The following is a 21,909-nucleotide window of genomic DNA, read 5'->3' as shown; positions in this document are numbered from 1 at the left end:
ACAGATCCTTGCGACATGGGGCCGTGCATTATCATGCTGAAACATGAGGTTATGGCGGCGGATTAATGGCTTTAATGGCGGCAGATTAATGGCGGCGGATTAATGGCTCGACAATAGAGCGTCAGGATCTCGTCATCCTATCTCTGTGCATTCAAATTGACATCGATAAAATGCAGTTGTGTTTGTTGTCCGTAGCTTATGCCTGCCCATACCATAACCCCACTGCCACCATGGGGCACTCTGTTCACAACGTTGACATCAGCAAACCGCTCGCAAACATGATGGCATACACGTGGTCTGCAGTTGTGAGGCCGGTTGGACGTACTGACAAAATCTCTAAAACAAAGTTGGAAGCAAATTATGGTAAAGAAATTAACAATCAATTATCTGGCAACAGCTGTGGTGGATATTCCTGCAGTCACATGTCATTGCAAGCTCAATATAAACTTGAGACATCTGTGGCATTGTGTTGCGTGACAAAGCTGCTTATTTTAGAGTGGCTTTTAATTGTCCCCAGCACAAGGTGCACCTGTATAAGGATCATGCTGTTTAAATCAGCATCTTGATATGCCACACCTGTCAGGTGGATGGATTGTCTTGGCAAAGGAGAAATACTCACTAACAGGAATGTAAACACATTTTTTTGCCAAAAAATTTAGAGAAATAAGCTTTTTGTGCGTATGGAAAATTCCTGGGATGTTATATTTCAGCTCATGAATCACAGGACCAACACTTTACATGTTGCGTTTATATTTTTTCTTCAGTGTAGAATCATCTGGACAGTTTTTTGTGTTTTGGAAACATCTATTTTTTGATGTCCCCACAATGTTGATGTCCCCATGTTGATGTCCCCATGTTGATGTCCCCATGTTGATGTCCCCATGTTGATGTCCCCATGTTGATGTCCCCATGTTGATGTCCCCACAATGTTGATGTCCCCATGTTGATGTCCCCATGTTGATGTCCCCATGTTGATGTCCCCACAATGTTGATGTCCCCACAATGTTGATGTCCCCACAATGTTGATGTCCCCATGTTGATGTCCCCATGTTGATGTCCCCACAATGTTGATGTCCCCACAATGTTGATGTCCCCACAATGTTGATGTCCCCATGTTGATGTCCCCATGTTGATGTCCCCACAATGTTGATGTCCCCACAATGTTGATGTCCCCATGTTGATGTCCCCATGTTGATGTCCCCATGTTGATGTCCCCATGTTGATGTCCCCATGTTGATGTCCCCATGTTGATGTCCCCATGTTGATGTCCCCACAATGTTCCCTCCAAAATATTCTCACAACCCCAAGAAACATTCTGGTAACCTTTGAAGACAAAATGTGTTCCTGTGAACATTCTCGCAACGTCAGGTGAATGTTTTATACAAACATTGTATAACATAAACATTCTTTGAATGTGTTTGGGATGTGATCATCCTAACATTACATAAAACCATAAATGAAACTTAATGGGAATCTTAGATAATGTTCAGAGAATGTTCCCGGTTTACTGGGATGTAAGTAATAACAATATAACAATTAAGATTAATAGAGATTTAGAATGATAGTCCGAAATTCTTTTGTTCAAATTCGACTCATAAAATTGCAAAACAAATTGAACAAAATAACCAGAAACCGTGGAACAAAGCAGACAAACTGCATATGTAACCATGCTTGTGGTTACTGCCCTTCTAAGTACAGCCAACCATGAAGTGACCTGTCTATCATTCAACTGTCAACTGTCCATCCTAAATACAGCCAAGCATAGTGACCTCTCCATCCAACTGTCAACTGTCCATCCTAAATACAGCCAAGCATAGTGACCTCTCCATCCAACTGTCAACTGTCCATCCTAAATACAGCCAAGCATAGTGACCTCTCCATCCAACTGTCAACCATCCATCCTAAATACAGCCAACCATAAAGTGACCTCTCCTTCCAACTGTCAACCATCCATCCTAAATACAGCCAAGCATAAAGTGACCTCTCCTTCCATCTGTCAACCATCCATCCTAAATACAGCCAAGCATAGTGACCTCTCCATCCAACTGTCAACCATCCATCCTAAATACAGCCAACCATAAAGTGACCTCTCCTTCCAACTGTCAACCATCCATCCTAAATACAGCCAAGCATAAAGTGACCTCTCCTTCCATCTGTATGTTGGAAACATGCCCCACATTTTTCAGGAATTACCAGCAAGAAATCTGCTTGAAAAACACTAAAATGTTATACCATAGATACACAACTATTTATTCTTAACTTAATAAAGATAATGATTGATATCAGTCATGCAAAAAAAATTATCCTCCACATTCAGACACACACAGTCAAACACTGCGGGGTAACACACACACACACACACACACACACACACACACACACACACACACACACACACACACACACACACACACACACACACACACACACACACACACACACACACACACACACACACACACACACACACACACACACACACACACACACACACAGTCACACACAAGATGATCAAACATAACAAAATCAGTCTCCACCGGCTATACACATACACACTCACATCATTTTACCCTGGGAGTGTACCCTACCACTGAGGGGTGTACTGTGGGCAGCCTAACTTACCTTGATACTCATGTCCCGGAGTGTAGTGGGTGGGGTCCCCAGCGATCTGTAAGGTGAGGAGAACCTCTCCCCCTCCCTCTGCCACCCCGGACCCTTCCAGCTCCCCATGGTGGGTACACAGGAAGAAGAAAGGGTTGAAGTGGGGGTAGAAGCCTGCCACAGGGGGACTCCCCAAATCCATACCGGCCGCCAACACCAGGGCCAGCAGGGCACAGCCGAGGGCACCCCCGAAAGAGGCCCGTGCCATCCCCCCCGTGAAGAACGAGGGAAAGAGGGAACGAGGGAGAGATGGATGAGGCAAAGTGAGAGTGGTGGTGCGTGGAGGAAAGGTTGTCACAGATAGAGCTCCAGATGGCTTGAGGGCTGGAGTCAACTTGGAGAAAGAAAGTCCAGCTGGATGGGTGAGGTTGCGTTCTGGAAGTGTGTGGATATATGTGTGTGTGGTGCTGGCTAGAAGCAGACTGTAAGCAGACAGCACTCTGTTTCTATGTTCCTCTTCTCTTCTCTCCTCTCTTCCGTCTACTCTGTGGGAGTTCAGAGCTAGTCTGTCCTGCTCCATGGTTTAAATACCTCTCCCCCTCCCTCTGTTTCCCTCTCTCCTCCCCTTCACCCACCCCTCCCTCCCTCCCTCTCTCTCTTTCAGCTCCACACGTGCTGTACGCTCTATGGGCTGGCCTCCCCCTTCACTCTCTCTCTCTCTCACAGCGCTCTCCTCCCATTTTTTCTGTCAGTCAGTCTATCATTCTGCGATTTCTCTCTAGCTCTTTCTCCCTCTTTCTCTCTATCCGTCTCTCTATTCCTCACTCCCTCTCTCTATTCCAGCTTTCTCTGTTCTTCCTTTTTCTCTACACCTTGCTCTCTTTATTTCAGCGCTCTCTCTCTCCCCCTCTCTCTCTATCCCACTGTATCACTCCACCCAGCACCCTTCCATCTCTCTCCAGAGACCTTAGCTGTCTTATCACTATGCATCGGTTGGTTTCTTTATCTCCACCATACAAGACATAGAGCTCTCTGAGAGAAGAGAGAGATCCCAGATTATTCACTCATCTCTTTGTCTTTTTCTCCATCCACTATCCAGCCTGTCTCCTCCTCTCTCACCCAGTATCACCCCTCCCTCCCCTCCCCTCCTTTAGCTCTTCCCTCCGTCTCTCTCAGCTCTCACTTAGTCCCCCTCCCTTCTGTCTGTCTCCATACTAACCCCCTCTTTCCATATCTCTCTCTCTCTCTCTCTCTCTCTCTCTCTCTCTCTCTCTCTCTCTCTCTCTCTCTCTCTCTCTCTCTCTCTCTCTCTCTCTCTCTCTCTCTCTCTCTCTACCATTCACTCTCTGTCTCTCTATCTTTCTCTCTCTCTCTCTCTTTGTACCATTCACTCTCTGTCTATCTTTCTCTCTCTGTCTCTTTATCTTTCTTTTTTCTCTACTTCAAAAACACACGGTCTCTTTTCAGTAAAGTATTTCACCCCATTACACATATTTTATTTTTCCTCCTCTTCCTCTCATTTATTTATTTGGGATTTCCATTAGAATATCCTTTTTCCATGTGATTCTCCAACTTTCTCTCTTTTCACTGTCAGCCCAGCCAGCCTCCCCCCCTTCTCTCTCTCTTCCCCGTCTCGCTCTTCTCTCTCTTCCCCGTCTCGCTCTTCTCTCTCTTCCCCGTCTCGCTCTTCTCTCTCTCTTCCCCGTCCCACTCTTCTCTCTCTCTTCCCCGTCTCGCTCTTCTCTCTCTCTTCCCCGTCCCACTCTTCTCTCTCTCTTCCCCGTCTCGCTCTTCTCTCTCTTCCCCGTCTCGCTCTTCTCTCTCTTCCCCGTCTCGCTCTTCTCTCTCTCTACCCCGTCTCGCTCCCCTCTCTCTCTTCCCCGTCTCGCTCCCTCCCTGTGTTCTCTGTTCTAGATTAACTACAGAGCAGAGTAGACACCAGAAGCCGATAGTTCTGTTTTCTCGCCCGTCTGTCTCTATACTGACTTTTGAAATGATAGCTTAGGTGTCTCTCTCTCTCTCTCTCACAATTTCAATTCAATTCAAGGGGATTTATTGGCATGGGAAATAAATGTTTACATTTGCCAGTAGCAAATGGAATAGACGATAAACAAAAAGGGAAACAAACAAGCGAAACATTAGTAAACATTACACTCACAAAAGATTTAAAAGAATATAGACATTTCAAATGTGTTGTAACAATGTGTAACAATGTGCAAGTAGTTGATGTATGAAAGGACAATAAACAGATAAATATAGGTTGTATTTACAATGTTGTTTGTTCTCCACTGGTTGCCCTTTTCTCATGGCAACGGGCCACAAATATTGCACACTGCGGTATTTCAGATATGGGAGTTTATCAATGTTTGATTTGTTTTCAAACTCTTTTTGTGTCTGTGTGTTCTGTGGGAAATATGACATTTGGCACGAGGTTAGGAAGTGCAGCTCAGTTTCCACCTCATTTTGTGGACAGTGTGCACATAGACAGACCTGGCTCTCAAGAGAAGACAGTCTATGGTGGCCTCTCTCAATTGCAAGGCTATGCTCACTGAATGTGTACCTAGTCAAGGATTTTCAAAGTGTTGGGTCAGTCACAGTGGTCAGGTATTCTGCCATGTTGTACTCTCTGTTTAGGGCCAGATAGCATTCCTATTGGCTGTTTGTTTGATTCTTTCCAGCCTGTCAAATAGTTACAGAGCCTTCAGAAAGTATTCATACCCCTTGACTTATTCCACATTTTGTTGTGTTACAGCCTGAATTAAAAATGGATTAAATTGCCTTTTTTTTTCTCTCAATCATCTACACATAATACTCCAACATGACGAAGTGAAAACATGTTTATTTAAAATGAAATACATAACTATCTAATTTACAGTTAAATCATGGTTAAATAAATAAATAAAACATAAGTATTCACACCTGTTTGCGATGCCAATCAAAAATGATGGACAGGTGCATCCAATGTCCTTTATTCATCTTTGAGATGTCACTACAACTTTATTACAGTCCACTTTAGGCCAATTAAATAGTTTGGACATGATTTAGAAAGAAACACACTTGTCTTTCAGAAAGTATTCACATGCCAGACTTTTTCAAAATGTTGTTGTGTTACAGCCTGAATTTTTAAATGGATTAAATTGAGACTTAGTGTCACTGGTCTCCGATAATGTGGAATTATGTTTTAAGACATTTGTACAAATGAATTAAAAATGAAAAGCTGTAATGTCTTGAGTCAATAAGTATTCAACCCCTTTGTTATGGCAAGACTCAATAAGTTCAGGAGTAAACATGTGCTTAACAAGTTGTATGCAAGTTACTCTGTGTCCAATAATAGTGTTTAACATGATTTTTGAACGACTACCTCATCTCTGTACCCCACAAATAGAATTGTCTTTAAGGTCCCTCTGTTGAGCAGTGTATTTAAAACACAGATTCAAACACAAAGACCACACAGAGGTTTTCCAATTCCTCGCAAAGAAGGGCACCTATTGGTAGATGGGTAAAAATGAATATCCCTTTGAGCATGGTGAAGTTATTAATTACACTTTGGAATGTGTATCAATACACCCAGTCACTACAAAGATACAGGCGTCCTTCTTAACTTAGTTGCTGGAGAGGAAGGAAAATGCTCAGGGATTTCACCATGTGGCCAATGGTGACTTTAAAACAGTTACAGAGTTTAATGGCTGTGATAGGAGATAACTGAGATTGTATCAACAACAGAGTGAAAAGAAGGAACACAAAAATGTTTTTACAAAACATGCATCCTGTTTGCAATAAGGCACTAAAGTAAAGCTGTGGAAAATGTTGCAAATAAATTAACTTTACGTCCTGAATGATTCCATATGTGTTATTTTATAGTTCTGATGTCTTCACTATTATTCTACAATGTAGAAAATAGTTTTTTAAAAATAAAGAAAAACCCTTGAATGAGTAGGTGTGTCCAAATGTATTGATTGGCACTGTATGTCTGGGGAAGGGTATAAAACTATTTTTGGAGTATTGAAAGTTTCCAAGAGCACAGTGGTCTCCATCATTGGGTTCTGGAAAAAATATGTAACTACCCAGACTCTGCCTAGAGCTGGCCGTCCGACCAAACTGAGCAACCGGGCAAGAAGGACCTTGGTCAGTGAGTGGACCTAGGACCCAATTACAACACTGACAGAACTGTAGAGTTCATTGGCTAGAATGGGAGAACTTGCCAGAAGGACAACAGTCTCTACAACACTTCACCAATCTGGGCTTTATGGGAGAGTGGGGCACACGCCTGAGAGAAAGAGTTTGCAAAAAGGCACGTGAAAGACTCAAACGATAAGGCAAAAGATTAAGTGGTCGGATGAGAAAACTTTTACTATTTGGCCTGAATGCAAAGGGCCATGTCTGGAGAAAACCAGGCACAGCTCATCACCCATCTAACACCATCCCTACTGTGAAGCATGTTGGTGGCAGCTTCATGCTATAGGGATGCTTTTCAGCAGCAGGGACTGGGAGACTGGTAAAGGATAGAGGTAACAATGAATGGAGCCAAATACAGGCAAATCCTAGATGAGAACCTGCCTCAGAGTGCAAACGACAGACTGCGGGCGAAGATTTACATTCCAACAGGATAATGACCGCGAGCACACAGCCAAAGAAACGCTGGAATGGCTTCAGGACAAGAATGTGAAAGTCCTTGAGTGGCCCAGCCAAAGCCCAGACTTTAATCCCATTGAAAATCTGTGTAAATACTTGAATATTGCTGTTCTCCGCCACTCCCCATCTAATGTAACAGAGCTTGAGAAAATCGACAAGGAAAAATGGGAGAAAATCCCCAAATCCAGCTGTGCAAAGCTGATACAGACATAACCAAGACGACTCAAAGCTGATACAGACATAACCAAGATGACTCAAAGCTGTAATCGCCGCCAAAGGTCTACAAAGTATTGACTCAGGGGTGTGAATACTTATGTAAATGAGATATTTCTATTCAGAGACTTGTCCCGAAACCACTCCTGTGTTGTCTTGGCTGTGTGCTTATGGTCATTGCCCTGTTGGTCATTTCTCTGTTGGACTTCTCCCCAGTCTGAGGTCCTGAACTCTGTCGGGTTCTTGGTCACCTCCCTGACCAAGGCCCTTCTCCCCTGATTGCTCAGTTTGGCCGGACGGCCAGCTCTAGGAAGAGTCTTAGTGGTTCAAAACTTCTTCCATTTAAGAATGATGGAGGCCACTGTGTTCTTGGGGACGTTCAATGCTGCAGACATTGTTTGGTGCCCTTCCCCAGATCTGTGCCTCGACACAATCCTGAATCAGAGCTCTACGGACAATTCCTTAGACCTCATGGCTTGGTTTTTGCTCTGACATGCACTGTCAACTGTGGGACCTTATATAGACAGGTGTGTGTGCCTTTCCAAATCATGTCCAATCAATTGAATTTACCACAGGTGGACTCCAATCAAGTTGTAGCAACATCTCAAGGATGATCAAGGGAATCAGGATGCACCTGAGATCAATTTCCAATCTCATAGCAAAGGGTCTGAATACTTATGTAAATAATGTAAAAAATAAAATAAAATAAAAAACGGTTTTCACTTTGTCATTGTGTGTCGATTAATGAGGATTAAAAATGTTTTGGGAATAAGGCTATAACATAACAAAAGTTGGACAAGGTAAAGGAGTCTGAATACTTTCCGGATGCACTGTAAATATAAATATATATATATATATATTGAAGAGAGTGGGGCTCAAACTGGATCCCTGTGTCACCCCATGGCCCTGGGGAAAAGAAATGTGTGTTTACTGTCAATTTTAAATGCACACCTGTTGTTTATGTACATTGATTTTATAATGTAATATGCTTTTCCTCAACACCGTTTTCTATCAATTTGCAAAGCAAAACCTTATGCCAAATTGTGTCAAAAGCTTTTGTGAAATCAACAAAGCATGAGAATACTTTTTTGTTGTTGTCAATACGGGTCTGCAGGATGTCTACATGATCTGTCGTACGGTACTTTGGTAAGAAGCCAGTTTGCCATTTTCTCAAGACATTTGTTTTCACTGAGGAAATGTTGGAGTTTGCTGTTGATGATACTGCAGAGAATTTGTCTTGGATTGCTGTTGATGATACTGCAGAGGATTTGTCTTGGATTGCTGTTGGTGATACTGCAGAGGATTTGTCTTGGATTGCTGTTGATGATAATGCAGAGGATTTGTCTTGGATTGCTGTTGATGATACTGCAGAGGATTTGTCTTGGATTGCTGTTGATGATACTGCAGAGGATTTGTCTTGGATTGCTGTTGATGATACTGCAGAGGATTTGTCTTGGATTGCTGTTGATGATACTGCAGAGGATTTGTCTTGGATTGCTGTTGACGTAGATTCTACTTTAATTATTGGGGTCAAAATGTTCTCCACTTTTGTGGATTTGGTTGTCAAGACCTTGGTTCCAAATATTGGGGAAACTGCCAGAGCTAAATTACGAATTTAAGAAAAGGCAATTTGAATTTGTGGTAAGTAAATTTGATAATTTTTTTGTAGTATATCATCAACACCACAGACCTTTTTAGGTTGGAAGGTTTGTATTTTGTACTATAGCTCATCCAATGTAATTCAATGTGTCCTGGTAGTCTTTAATAGCTGATTCTAAGTTTTGTAAATGATCATGTATATGTTTTTGTTATTGGTTTTTTGTTATATGGCCAAAAAAGTTGGAAGAAGTGGTTTGTCCATACATCTCCATTTTGGATAGGTAGCTCTTCGTGTTGTTGTTTGTTTAGTGCATTCCAATTTCACCCAAAAGTGATTGGATACTTCAATCACATTGAGCTGTTTTCTGACATGCTGTTACTTCTTTTTTCTTAAGGTATTTCTATACTGATTTAGTGTTTTAGTGTTTTCTCACGTAAATCTTGGTGCAATAAACTCAGGCAATGCCAGCGAAGCCACTACACAACACAACACAACACTAAACAATACTATAAACACACTCTAACGGTGACAAACGCTGTCCACAAACTGTCCCAACAGCGGAGCGTGGAGTGAATCCTTACCACCGCTACACCTGGCTCTCAGCGGAGCCTTGTCTGGCAGCGACACAGTTCATTCAGCCCAATTTACTGCCTTTTAAAAACACATTGCTGATATAGCAGACTTGCTTAAATAAATATGGTTTGGATTTATGTAACTCGATAAGAACAGCATTCTCCTTCAAAAAAATAACGAATGCCAACATGAGCATTGACTTTTGACATTATATATTCTGTAAATTCATCATGTTTGTTCTTATATCATTAACACAGCTCTATGTATAAGCCAGTGTAAGCAAACGAGCTGCGATGAGGTAGGCCTATTCGTTCAGTACTTTCAATGGACAGCGACAGAAAATGGATAGCGACAGAAAATGGACAGCGACAGAAAATGGACAGCGACAGAAAATGGACAGCGACAGACAATGGACAGCGACAGAAAATGGACAGCGACAGAAAATGGATAGCGACAGGGTCGGACCCAACAACACGATATAGTATCCCCTCTTCACGGTTACTGACTCAACAACACTATATAGTATCCCCTCTTCACGGTTACAGACCCAACAACACTATATAGTATCCCCTCTTCACGGTTACTGACTCAACAACACTATATAGTATCCCCTCTTCACGGTTACAGACCCAACAACACGATATAGTATCCCCTCTTCACAGTTACAGACCCAACAACACTATATAGTATCCCCTTTTCACGGTTACAGACCCAACAACACGATATAGTATCCCCTCTTCACGGTTACAGACCCAACAACACTATATAGTATCCCCTCTTCACAGTTACAGACCCAACAACACTATATAGTATCCCCTCTTCACGGTTACAGACCCAACAACACTAGGATCCCCTCTTCACGGTTACAGACCCATCAACACTATATAGTATCCCCTCTTCACGGTTACAGACCCAACAACACTATATAGTATCCCCTCTTCACGGTTACAGACCCAACAACACTATATAGTATCCCCTCTTCACGGTTACAGACCCAACAACACTATATAGTATCCCCTCTTCACGGTTACAGACCCAACAACACTATATAGTATCCCCTCTTCACGGTTACAGACCCAACAACACTATATAGGATCCCCTCTTCCCGGTTACAGACCCAACAACACTATATAGGATCCCCTCTTCACGGTTACAGACCCAACAACACTATATAGTATCCCCTCTTCACGGTTACAGACCCAACAACACTAGGATCCCCTCTTCACGGTTACAGACACAACAACACTATATAGTATCCCCTCTTCACGGTTACTGACCCAACAACACTATATAGTATCCCCTCTTCACGGTTACAGACCCAACAACACTATATAGTATCCCCTCTTCACGGTTACAGACCCAACAACACTATATAGTATCCCCTCTTCACGGTTACTGACCCAACAACACTATATAGTATCCCCTCTTCACGGTTACAGACCCAACAACACTATATAGTATCCCCTCTTCACGGTTACAGACCCAACAACACTATATAGTATCCCCACTTCACGGTTACTGACCCAACAACACTATACAGTATCCCCTCTTCACGGTTACTGACCCAACAACACTATATAGTATCCCCTCTTCACGGTTACAGACCCAACAACACTATATAGTATCCCCTCTTCACGGTTACAGACCCAACAACACTATATAGTATCCCCTCTTCACGGTTACAGACCCAACAACACTATATAGTATCCCCTCTTCACGGTTACAGACCCAACAACACTATATAGGATCCCCTCTTCCCGGTTACAGACCCAACAACACTATATAGTATCCCCACTTCACGGTTATAGACCCAACAACACTATATAGTATCCCCTCTTCACGGTTACAGACCCAACAACACTATATAGTATCCCCCCTTCACGGTTACAGACCCAACAACACTATATAGGATCCCCCCTTCACGGTTACAGACCCAACAACACTATATAGGATCCCCTCTTCACGGTTACAGACCCAACAACACTATATAGTATCCTTTCTTCACGGTTACAGACCCAACAACACTATATAGTTTCCCCTCTTCACGGTTACAGTCCCAACAACACTATATAGTATCCCCTCTTCACGGTTACAGACACAACAACACTATATAGTTTCCCCTCTTCACGGTTACAGACCCAACAACACTATATAGTTTCCCCTCTTCACGGTTACAGACCCAACAACACTATATAGTATCCCCTCTTCACGGTTACAGACCCAACAACACTATATAGTATCCCCTCTTCACGGTTACAGACCCAACAACACTATATAGGATCCTCTCTTCCCGGTTACAGACCCAACAACACTATATAGGATCCCCTCTTCACGGTTACAGACCCAACAACACTATATAGTATCCCCCCTTCACGGTTACAGACCCAACAACACTATATAGTATCCCCTCTTCACGGTTACAGACCCAACAACACTATATAGTATCCCCTCTTCACGGTTACAGACCCTACTGACCCAACAACACTATATAGTATCCCCTCTTCACGGTTACAGACCCAACAACACTATATAGTATCCCCACTTCACGGTTACTGACCCAACAACACTATATAGTATCCCCACTTCACGGTTACTGACCCAACAACACTATATAGTATCCCCACTTCACGGTTACTGACCCAACAACACTATATAGTATCCTCACTTCACGGTTACAGACCCAACAACACTATATAGTATCCCCACTTCACGGTTACTGACCCAACAACACTATATAGTATCCCCTCTTCACAGTTACAGACCCAACAACACTATATAGTATCCCCACTTCACGGTTACTGACCCAACAACACTATATAGGATCCCCTCTTCACGGTTACAGACCCAACAACACTATATAGTATCCCCACTTCACGGTTACAGACCCAAGAACACTATATAGTATCCTCACTTCACGGTTACAGACCCAACAACACTATATAGTATCCCCACTTCACGGTTACAGACCCAACAACACTATATAGGATCCCCTCTTCACGGTTACAGACCCAACAACACTATATAGTATCCCCACTTCACGGTTACAGACCCAACAACACTATATAGTATCCTCACTTCACGGTTACAGACCCAACAACACTATATAGTATCCCCACTTCACGGTTACAGACCCAACAACACTATATAGGATCCCCTCTTCACGGTTACAGACCCAACAACACGATATAGTATCCCCTCTTCACAGTTACAGACCCAACAACACTATATAGGATCCCCTCTTCGTGGAGAAAAGCTCATTAACTAATTATAATACAAAGTAAGGAAAACAATAAAACGCATAATTCTAACATTGCCTTAAAAATGTTAATAATATACTATCAATCACATGTATTTATAAAGTCCTTTTTACATCAGCAGATGTCACAAAATGCTAAAACAGAAATGCCGCCTAATTAGATAGACCTGTATTATTAAGCAATATAACCAACGGAGATGTACAAACTATGTTATAAGGGAATGATGAGCGGATAAGAGGTAAGCCGTAATTTCCATTGAGCGAGCTGAGATGGATTTAGCCCATGTGCCTATTTGTTCAACCACACAGTTTAATGCCTGCTATAATTCTGGCAAGTGCATATCTATTCTTCTCCATTTTTGTTGGTCGTGAAGGTCGATGGCTCGTTTATATGCGATGTGTAGCTAAGCCACAGTCAAATCAAATCAGATTTTATTGGTTACATGCACATGGTTAGCAGGTGTTATTACGAGTGTAGTGAAATGCTTGTGCTTCTAATTCCGACAGTGCAGCAATATCTAACAAGTAATCTAACAAATTCCACAACAACTACCTAATACACACAAATCTAAGTAAAGGAATGGGATAAGAATGTGTACATATACATTTATGGATGAGCAATGACACAGCGGAATAGGCAAGATGCCATATATGGTATAAAATAAAGTATATACGTATGAGATGAAGTGACGCAAGACATGTAAACATTATTAAAGTTTCCCCAGTAATCTGAGTTCAACAGTCTACATCGGATGTACATTTCTCATGTTTTCAGACCATTTCAGACAGATGTTTTAAACCCTTAAACCCAATCTTGGACCACACACCCTCTCCGCCAAAATAGCAGGCAGGGGAAGCAAAATGGTGATTGTTTTTTTTTGCGATGTTCACAGTTAGCCACTTCTTCCTTCCCAACCACTCATTGTTGAATTCGGGATTTCGTGACTTATGTCAATTTTATGTCTAATGGCCGATGAGCAGCGAGACGTTTTATCTTTCATTTCTCTTCAACTGACAAGGATTGAAAAGGATTTGTGATGAGCCACACGGGATTGCACACGGGATTGTCGACGTGATTCATGATGATGAATTCATGATGATGACTACTGATCAAGCTAGATAGCTAAGACGTTGACGTGATCAATCCAATCAAAGCTATGGGCGATATATAACGGGATATGACGTCATTTTATTTGTGGCCAATGACATTTAAGCCTTCTTGGACAGGCACTTCTACTGTAAATCTATAGTAGCACCCCAGGGGTGCTTGCACTGCCTAGCTCTCCTGTAGATTCTGTGGTGACGTAGTGAGTGACAGAATAAGGTGACGTAGTGAGTGACAGAATAAGGTGACGTAGTGAGTGACAGAATAAGGTGACGTAGTGAGTGACAGAATACGGTGACGTAGTGAGTGACAGAATACGGTGACGTAGTGAGTGACATAATAAGGTGACGTAGTGAGTGACAGAACACGGTGACGTAGTGAGTGACAGAATACGGTGACGTAGTGAGTGACAGAATACGGTGACGTAGTGAGTGACAGAATACGGTGACGTAGTGAGTGACAGAACTCGGAATTCCTGATTGACCATACTTCCATGACTATATACAGAAAAAAAGAAGACTTAAAAGCACTTCCTTTGGTGGTTCAAAGGATAAAATACTTGGCATGGTTTTGAAAACAAACATTGCAAGTTCTTACCCCACTTGTGTAGATTGGTAAGAGTACAAAATATGGTTGCCTTCATATTCTGTTGAAAGGAAGTGTAAGAAATATGTTTTTTATTCAAATGATTAAATGCTCTTCTGCTGTCCGATGAATGAAAGGGAAATGTCATGTGTCTATACCACCTTGTAGTGGGCCTACAATACAGTCCTCAAAATGCTTATTGCCATTCAATCTGGAGAGAAACTCAATGGGGATGTATTCCAATCTAGTTAAGGACACATTTGCATGCTGAGAATGTTGTGGTAATATTAGGTCAAACTTAAATATAACGTTTCCTAAACGTTTTAGAAATGTTCTGTGGTCCTCCAAGACAAGGTCAAATGTACATTGCGTGAACGTCGATGTAATATTATTTTAAACCTAAAAACAAAATATGCTATGACCCTCATAAAAACAGACTTATAATGGAAATTGTGCAACATTGTACAACATTGTGCAACATTGTGGGAATGTTCTGTGCAACCTATGTAAATATCACAATAATAGTATTTTAACATCCCATACAATTCCCGTAACTCAGTTAAATCTTCTGGGAACTTTTAAAGAATTTAGACCACGTGTTCCGTCAAACATTCTTACAACATTATAGGAATGTCCTGTGCAACCTAACTTAAACATTGTATGAATGTCATCACAACTGAGCATTGTGTTTAGGGATCCCATCGCTTGTAATGTACCCACACTGTTTCCACAACCTAATGAAATGTTCTGGGAACCTTTAAAGAACACAGAAAGGCTGTTCTGTAAACATTCCTGCAACATCAAAGGAAAGTTTTGTGAACCCTGATACCAACATTATCTGTATGGCAGCACAACAGCACAGTTGTTTTGTGTTATGAGAACATTTGACGCAACCTAACAAATGTTCTGGGAACTTTCACAGAAACAATTTTGGTTTGCGGGCAGGGGTGTCAGTTGGCTGACTGTGAACGCTCTGAGAGACTCTAGATTGAGGTCGGTGATAAAGTAGACTACAGTAGAGGTCTTCACAGATCCACTCAATTCCATTTAAGGGGATTTATTGGCATGGGAAACACATGTTTACATTGCCAAAGCAAATGAAATTGATAATAAACAAAAGTGAAATAAACAATAAAAAGTGAACAGTAAACATTACACTCACACAAGTTCCAAAAGAATACAGAAATGTAAAATGTAATATTATGTCTATTTACAGTGTTGTAACGATGTGTAAATGGTTAAAGTACAAAAGGGAAAATAAATAAATATGGGTTGTATTTACAATGGTGTTTGTTCTTCACTGGTTGCCCTTTTCTTGTGGCAACAGGTCACACATCTTGCTGCTGTAAATGCACACTGTGGTATTTCACATAATGGTACTTCTCTCTCTCATAAATCTTGCTGTTGTGATTACACACTGCAGTATTTTGCCTAACAGATATGGAAGTTTATCAATGTTAGATTGTTTTTTTCAAATTCTTTGTGGGTCTGTGTGATCTGTAGGAAATATGTATATCTTATGTGGTCACACATTTGGCAGGAGGGTAGGAAGTGCAGCTCAGTTTCCACCTCATTTTGTGGGCAGTGGGCACATGGCCTGTCTTCTCTCGAGAGCCAGGTCTGCATTTGGCTGCCTCACTCAGTAGCAAGGCTATGCTCTCTCTTTATCTCTCTCTCTCTCTCTCTCTCTCTCTCTACCCTTCCGACACTGGTGAGTGGTGAGCCACTGCTCAGCTCTGTTCTGTCACTCTCCTCAGCCACCCGCTGTGTGTTTGTGGTTAAACTCCGGTACAAACATAAACGCTGTAGAGAAGCAGCCTAGAACACACCACTTCCAAAGCAGAGCTCCAAACACCGCTGGCCTACAGGCCAAGCAGCGGAGACAAAGCAGAGCTCCAAACACCGCTGACCTACAGGCCAAGCAGCGAGACAAAGCAGAGCTCCAAACACCGCTGGCCTACAGGCCTAGCAGCGGAGACAAAGCAGACCTCCAAACACCGCTGACCTACAGGCCAAGCAGCGAGACAAAGCAGAGCTCCAAACACCGCTGACCTACAGGCCAAGCAGCGAGACAAAGCAGACCTCCAAACACCGCTGACCTACAGGCCAAGCAGCGAGACAAAGCAGAGCTCTAAACACCGCTGACCTACAGGCCAAGCAGCGAGACAAAGCAGACCTCCAAACACCGCTGGCCTACAGGCCAAGCAGCGAGACAAAGCAGACCTCCAAACACCGCTGACCTACAGGCCAGGGCAACGAGACAAAGCAGAGCTCCAAACACCGCTGACCTATAGGCCAAGCAGCGAGACAAAGCAGAGCTCCAAACATCGCTGACCTACAGGCCAAGCAGCGAGACAAAGCAGAGCTCCAAACATCGCTGACCTACAGGCCAAGCAGCGAGACAAAGCAGAGTTCCAAACACCGCTGACCTACAGGCCAAGCAGCGAGACAAAGCAGAGCTCCAAACACCGCTGGCCTACAGGCCAAGCAGCGGAGACAAAGCAGACCTCCAAACACCGCTGACCTACAGGCCAAGCAGCGAGACAAAGCAGAGCTCCAAACACCGCTGACCTACAGGCCAAGCAGCGAGACAAAGCAGACCTCCAAACACCGCTGACCTACAGGCCAAGCAGCGAGACAAAGCAGAGCTCCAAACACCGCTGACCTACAGGCCAAGCAGCGAGACAAAGCAGACCTCCAAACACCGCTGGCCTACAGGCCAAGCAGCGAGACAAAGCAGACCTCCAAACACCGCTGACCTACAGGCCAGGGCAACGAGACAAAGCAGAGCTCCAAACACCGCTGACCTATAGGCCAAGCAGCGAGACAAAGCAGAGCTCCAAACATCGCTGACCTACAGGCCAAGCAGCGAGACAAAGCAGAGCTCCAAACACCGCTGACCTACAGGCCAAGCAGCGAGACAAAGCAGAGTTCCAAACACCGCTGACCTACAGGCCAAGCAGCGAGACAAAGCAGCCCTCCAAACACCGCTGACCTACAGGCCAAGCAGCGAGACAAAGCAGACCTCCAAACACCGCTGGCCTACAGGCCAAGCAGCGAGACAAAGCAGACCTCCAAACACCGCTGACCTACAGGCCATGGGAAACGAGACAAAGCAGACCTCCAAACACCGCTGACCTACAGGCCAGGGCAACGAGACAAAGCAGACCTCCAAACACCGCTGACCTACAGGCCAAGCAGCGAGACAAAGCAGACCTCCAAACACCACTGGCCTACAGGCCAAGCAGCGAGCCAAAGCAGACCTCCAAACACCGCTGACCTATAGGCCAAGCAGCGAGACAAAGCAGAGCTCTAAACACCACTGACCTACAGGCCAAGCAGCGAGACAAAGCAGACCTCCAAACACCGCTGACCTACAGGCCAGGGCAACGAGGCAAAGCAGACCTCCAAACACCGCTGACCTACAGGCCAGGGCAACGAGACAAAGCAGACCTCCAAACACCGCTGACCTACAGGCCAAGCAGCGAGACAAAGCAGACCTCCAAACACCGCTGACCTACAGGCCAAGCAGCGAGACAAAGCAGAGCTCCAAACACCGCTGGCCTACAGGCCAAGCAGCGAGACAAAGCAGACCTCCAAACACCGCTGACCTACAGGCCAAGCAGCGAGACAAACCAGACCTCCAAACATCGCTGACCTACAGGCCAAGCAGTGAGACAAAGCAGACCTCCAAACACCGCTGACCTACAGGCCAAGCAGCGAGACAAAGCAGACCTCCAAACACCGCTGACCTACAGGCCAAGCAGCGAGACAAAGCAGACCTCCAAACACCGCTGACCTACAGGCCAAGCAGCGAGACAAAGCAGAGCTACAAATACCGTGTGGCCTACAGGCCAAGCAGCGAGACAAAGCAGAGCTACAAACACCGCTGACCTACAGGCCAAGCAGCGAGACAAAGCAGAGCTCCAAACACCGTGTGGCCTACAGGCCAAGCAGCAAGACAAAGCAGACCTCCAAACACCGCTGACCTACAGGCCAAGCAGCGAGACAAAGCAGACCTCCAAACACCGCTGGCCTACAGGCCAAGCAGCGAGACAAAGCAGACCTCCAAACACCGCTGACCTACAGGCCAAGCAGCGAGACAAAGCAGACCTCCAAACACCGCTGGCCTACAGGCCAAGCAGCGAGACAAAGCAGAGCTCCAAACACCGCTGACCTACAGGCCAAGCAGCGAGACAAAGCAGACCTCCAAACACCGCTGACCTACAGGCCAAGCAGCGAGACAAAGCAGAGCTCCAAACACCGCTGACCTACAGGCCAAGCAGCGAGACAAAGCAGAGCTCCAAACACCGCTGACCTACAGGCCAAGCAGTGAGACAAAGCAGACCTCCAAACACCGCTGACCTACAGGCCAAGCAACGAGACAAAGCAGACCTCCAAACACCGCTGACCTACAGGCCAAGCAGCGAGACAAAGCAGAGCACCAAACACCGCTGACCTACAGGCCAAGCAGCGAGACAAAGCAGACCTCCAAACCATGCTGACCTACAGGCCAAGCAGCGAGACAAAGCAGAGCTTCTCTATTTCTTCGAGGTCACAATAGTTACATAGTCTTTCCTCTTCCATTTCACCACAATACTGACCTGTTTCAATACGCAGAGGCAATATCCCTGATCTGACCTGCTTCAATACACAGAGGCAATATCCCTGATATGACCTGTTTCAATACGCAGAGGCAATATCCCTGATCTGACCTGTTTCAATACGCAGAGGCAATATCCCTGATCTAACCTGTTTCAATACACATAGGCAATATCCCTGATCTAACCTGTTTCAATACACATAGGCAATATCCCTGATCTGACCTGTTTCAATACGCAGAGGCAATATCCCTGATCTAACCTGTTTCAATACACATAGGCAATATCCCTGATCTAACCTGTTTCAATACACATAGGCAATATCCCTGATCTTACCTGTTTCAATACGCAGAGACAATATCCCTGATCTGACCTGTTTCAATACGCAGAGGCAATATCCCTGATCTAACCTGTTTCAATACACATAGGCAATATCCCTGATCTTACCTGTTTCAATACGCAGAGACAATATCCCTGATCTGACCTGTTTCAATACGGACAGACAATATCACTGATCTGACCTGTTTCAATACGCAGAGGCAATATCCCTGATCTTACCTGTGTACATAGCGATCTCTTGCTTTTAGGTAGGTTATACGTAATATATCTCTCACAAACAAATTCACCCTTAATCAAACAAAAGGGTTCTCAATTTGGGTTGATGATTAATCTCCTCATCATCAGCTGCTGTAAATAATGGTGTGTACGTGCCCAGCCCCGCCCATTCACCTGAGTGGGTGATTCTGTCACGTTCTTCGTCCTCCTCATCTGAGGAGGAGTAGTAAGAAGGATATGGATATGGTCAGGGCGTGACACCAGCCCCGCCCATTCACCTGAGTGGGTGATTCTGTCACGTTCTTCGTCCTCCTCATCTGAGGAGGAGTAGTAAGAAGGATATGGATATGGTCAGGGCGTGACACCAGCCCCGCCCATTCACCTGAGTGGGTGATTCTGTCACGTTCGTCGTCCTCCTCATCTGAGGAGGAGTAGTACACTATGGTCAGGGCGTGACACCAGCCCCGCCCATTCACCTGCGTGGGCAGCTGTCTATCTGCATTCAGGAGTATGTCTAGTCAGCGTTTCTCGCTGGGTTGAAGCCCGAACACCGAACACCCCAAAAAACATGAAGTAAAGAAAAAAACATGCAATAGTGTATTATTCCAATTTAAGCTTTGGACAGGAGAGTAGATTATTAGTGTGCATGCATGTGTTTGTGACAGCAGGCTAACAGGTGGAGGCTGGGGGAGGGGGCCCAGGGCAGGACATGGATGAGAGACAGACTGCTGTTACTGCTGACAGGAAGCAGAACCCTGGTGGCCACACCCCTTGTCCTCTGACTCTTCTGTCACAGAAGCTCTGGGCAGATACACATCACCATACACACCATCAAACACACCATCACACACACCATCACAAACACCTGGGCAGGTACACACCACCATACACACAATCATACACACCATCCTACCCACCATCATACACACCATCATACACACCTGGGCAGGTACACACCATCATACACACCTGGGCAGGTACACACCATCCTACACACCATCATACACACCTGGGCAGGTACACACCATCATAAACACCATCATAAACACCATCATACACACCTGGGCAGGTACATACCATCATAAACACCATCATAAACACCATCATACACACCTGGACAGGTACATACCATCATACACACCATCATAAACACCATCATACACACCTGGGCAGGTACATACCATCATAAACACCATCATACACACCATCATACACACCTTGGCAGGTACACACCATCATACACACCTGGGCAGGTACACATCATAACCAGACACATACTGAAACACATTATGCACAACCACGAATACAGTAAGCACAATGAAGACATTGCTCGTATGACCACTCCAGGGCCTTCAAACTATGTGCCAAAGTGGAGCACCAAATGTGTCAAAGACCTACAGTTAGAGAGGTGTAAAAATAGGAGGAGATGTCTCTCTCGGAAGGGTAGATAAGGGGTCAGTCAGTCTGCTGGGAATGAAGAGAGAGGTCAGGGGTTATCACAACCCTTCTGCTTCTCCTCAGAAGTGTATGTGTGTGTGTGTGTGTGTGTGTGTGTGTGTGTGTGTGTGTGTGTGTGTGTGTGTGTGTGTGTGTGTGTGTGTGTGTGTGTGTGTGTGTGTGTGTGTGTGTGTGTGTGTGTGTGTGTGTGTGTGTGTGTGTGTGTGTGTGTGTGTGTGTGTGTAGCTCCCTTGGTCTCCTTATTAGGCTTAATTAAATTTAATTAATCTGAGAGTTTAAGTCGCTGGACACAGGGAGTGTTCTTGGAGGGAGAGAGGCTTTGCAGAAATCTGTGTGTGTGTCGTTGATAGTGAAATATTTTTTCTGTACCCAGTTTGTCCCCTGGGTACAGAAACATTATTAAAGTGACTATCCATATGTAAAGCCTGCTGCCAGTTTGTCCCCTGGGTACAGAAACATTATTAAAGTGACTATCCATATGTAAAGCCTGCTGCCAGTTTGTCCCCTGGGTATGGAAACATTATTAAAGTGACTATCCATATGTAAAGCCTGCTGCCAGCTTGTCCCCTGGGTATGGAAACATTATTAAAGTGACTATCCATATGTAAAGCCTGCTGCCAGTTTGTCCCCTGGGTACGGAAATAAAATATAGCCAAAGTAGATATAGTTCAATGAATATTGGTCATTTATTTTATGCCATTTCTGCTCCATTGAAAACTTGATGAAATGT

At 44.3% G+C, this 21,909-nt stretch overlaps 1 protein-coding gene across 1 annotated transcript in view; it reads right to left on the bottom strand.

The window, feature by feature from the left end:
• The window catches only part of LOC139584249 (reelin-like), a 356,507-nt gene extending 353,341 nt beyond the window's left edge, over positions 1-3,166 (bottom strand). The window contains exon 1 of the mRNA XM_071415869.1: positions 2,623-3,166. Within this exon, the coding sequence (XP_071271970.1) occupies positions 2,623-2,869 (247 nt within the window). The 5' untranslated portion in view covers positions 2,870-3,166. The remainder of the gene's footprint in view (positions 1-2,622) is intronic.
• Positions 3,167-21,909: the final 18,743 nt, after the last annotated feature.

This window comes from Salvelinus alpinus, chromosome 9, assembly GCF_045679555.1.
Source record: "Salvelinus alpinus chromosome 9, SLU_Salpinus.1, whole genome shotgun sequence".
Taxonomy (NCBI): Eukaryota; Metazoa; Chordata; class Actinopteri; order Salmoniformes; family Salmonidae; genus Salvelinus; species Salvelinus alpinus.
Note: the sequence above shows the minus strand (reverse complement) of the source record. Positions and strands in the feature narration are given on the sequence as shown.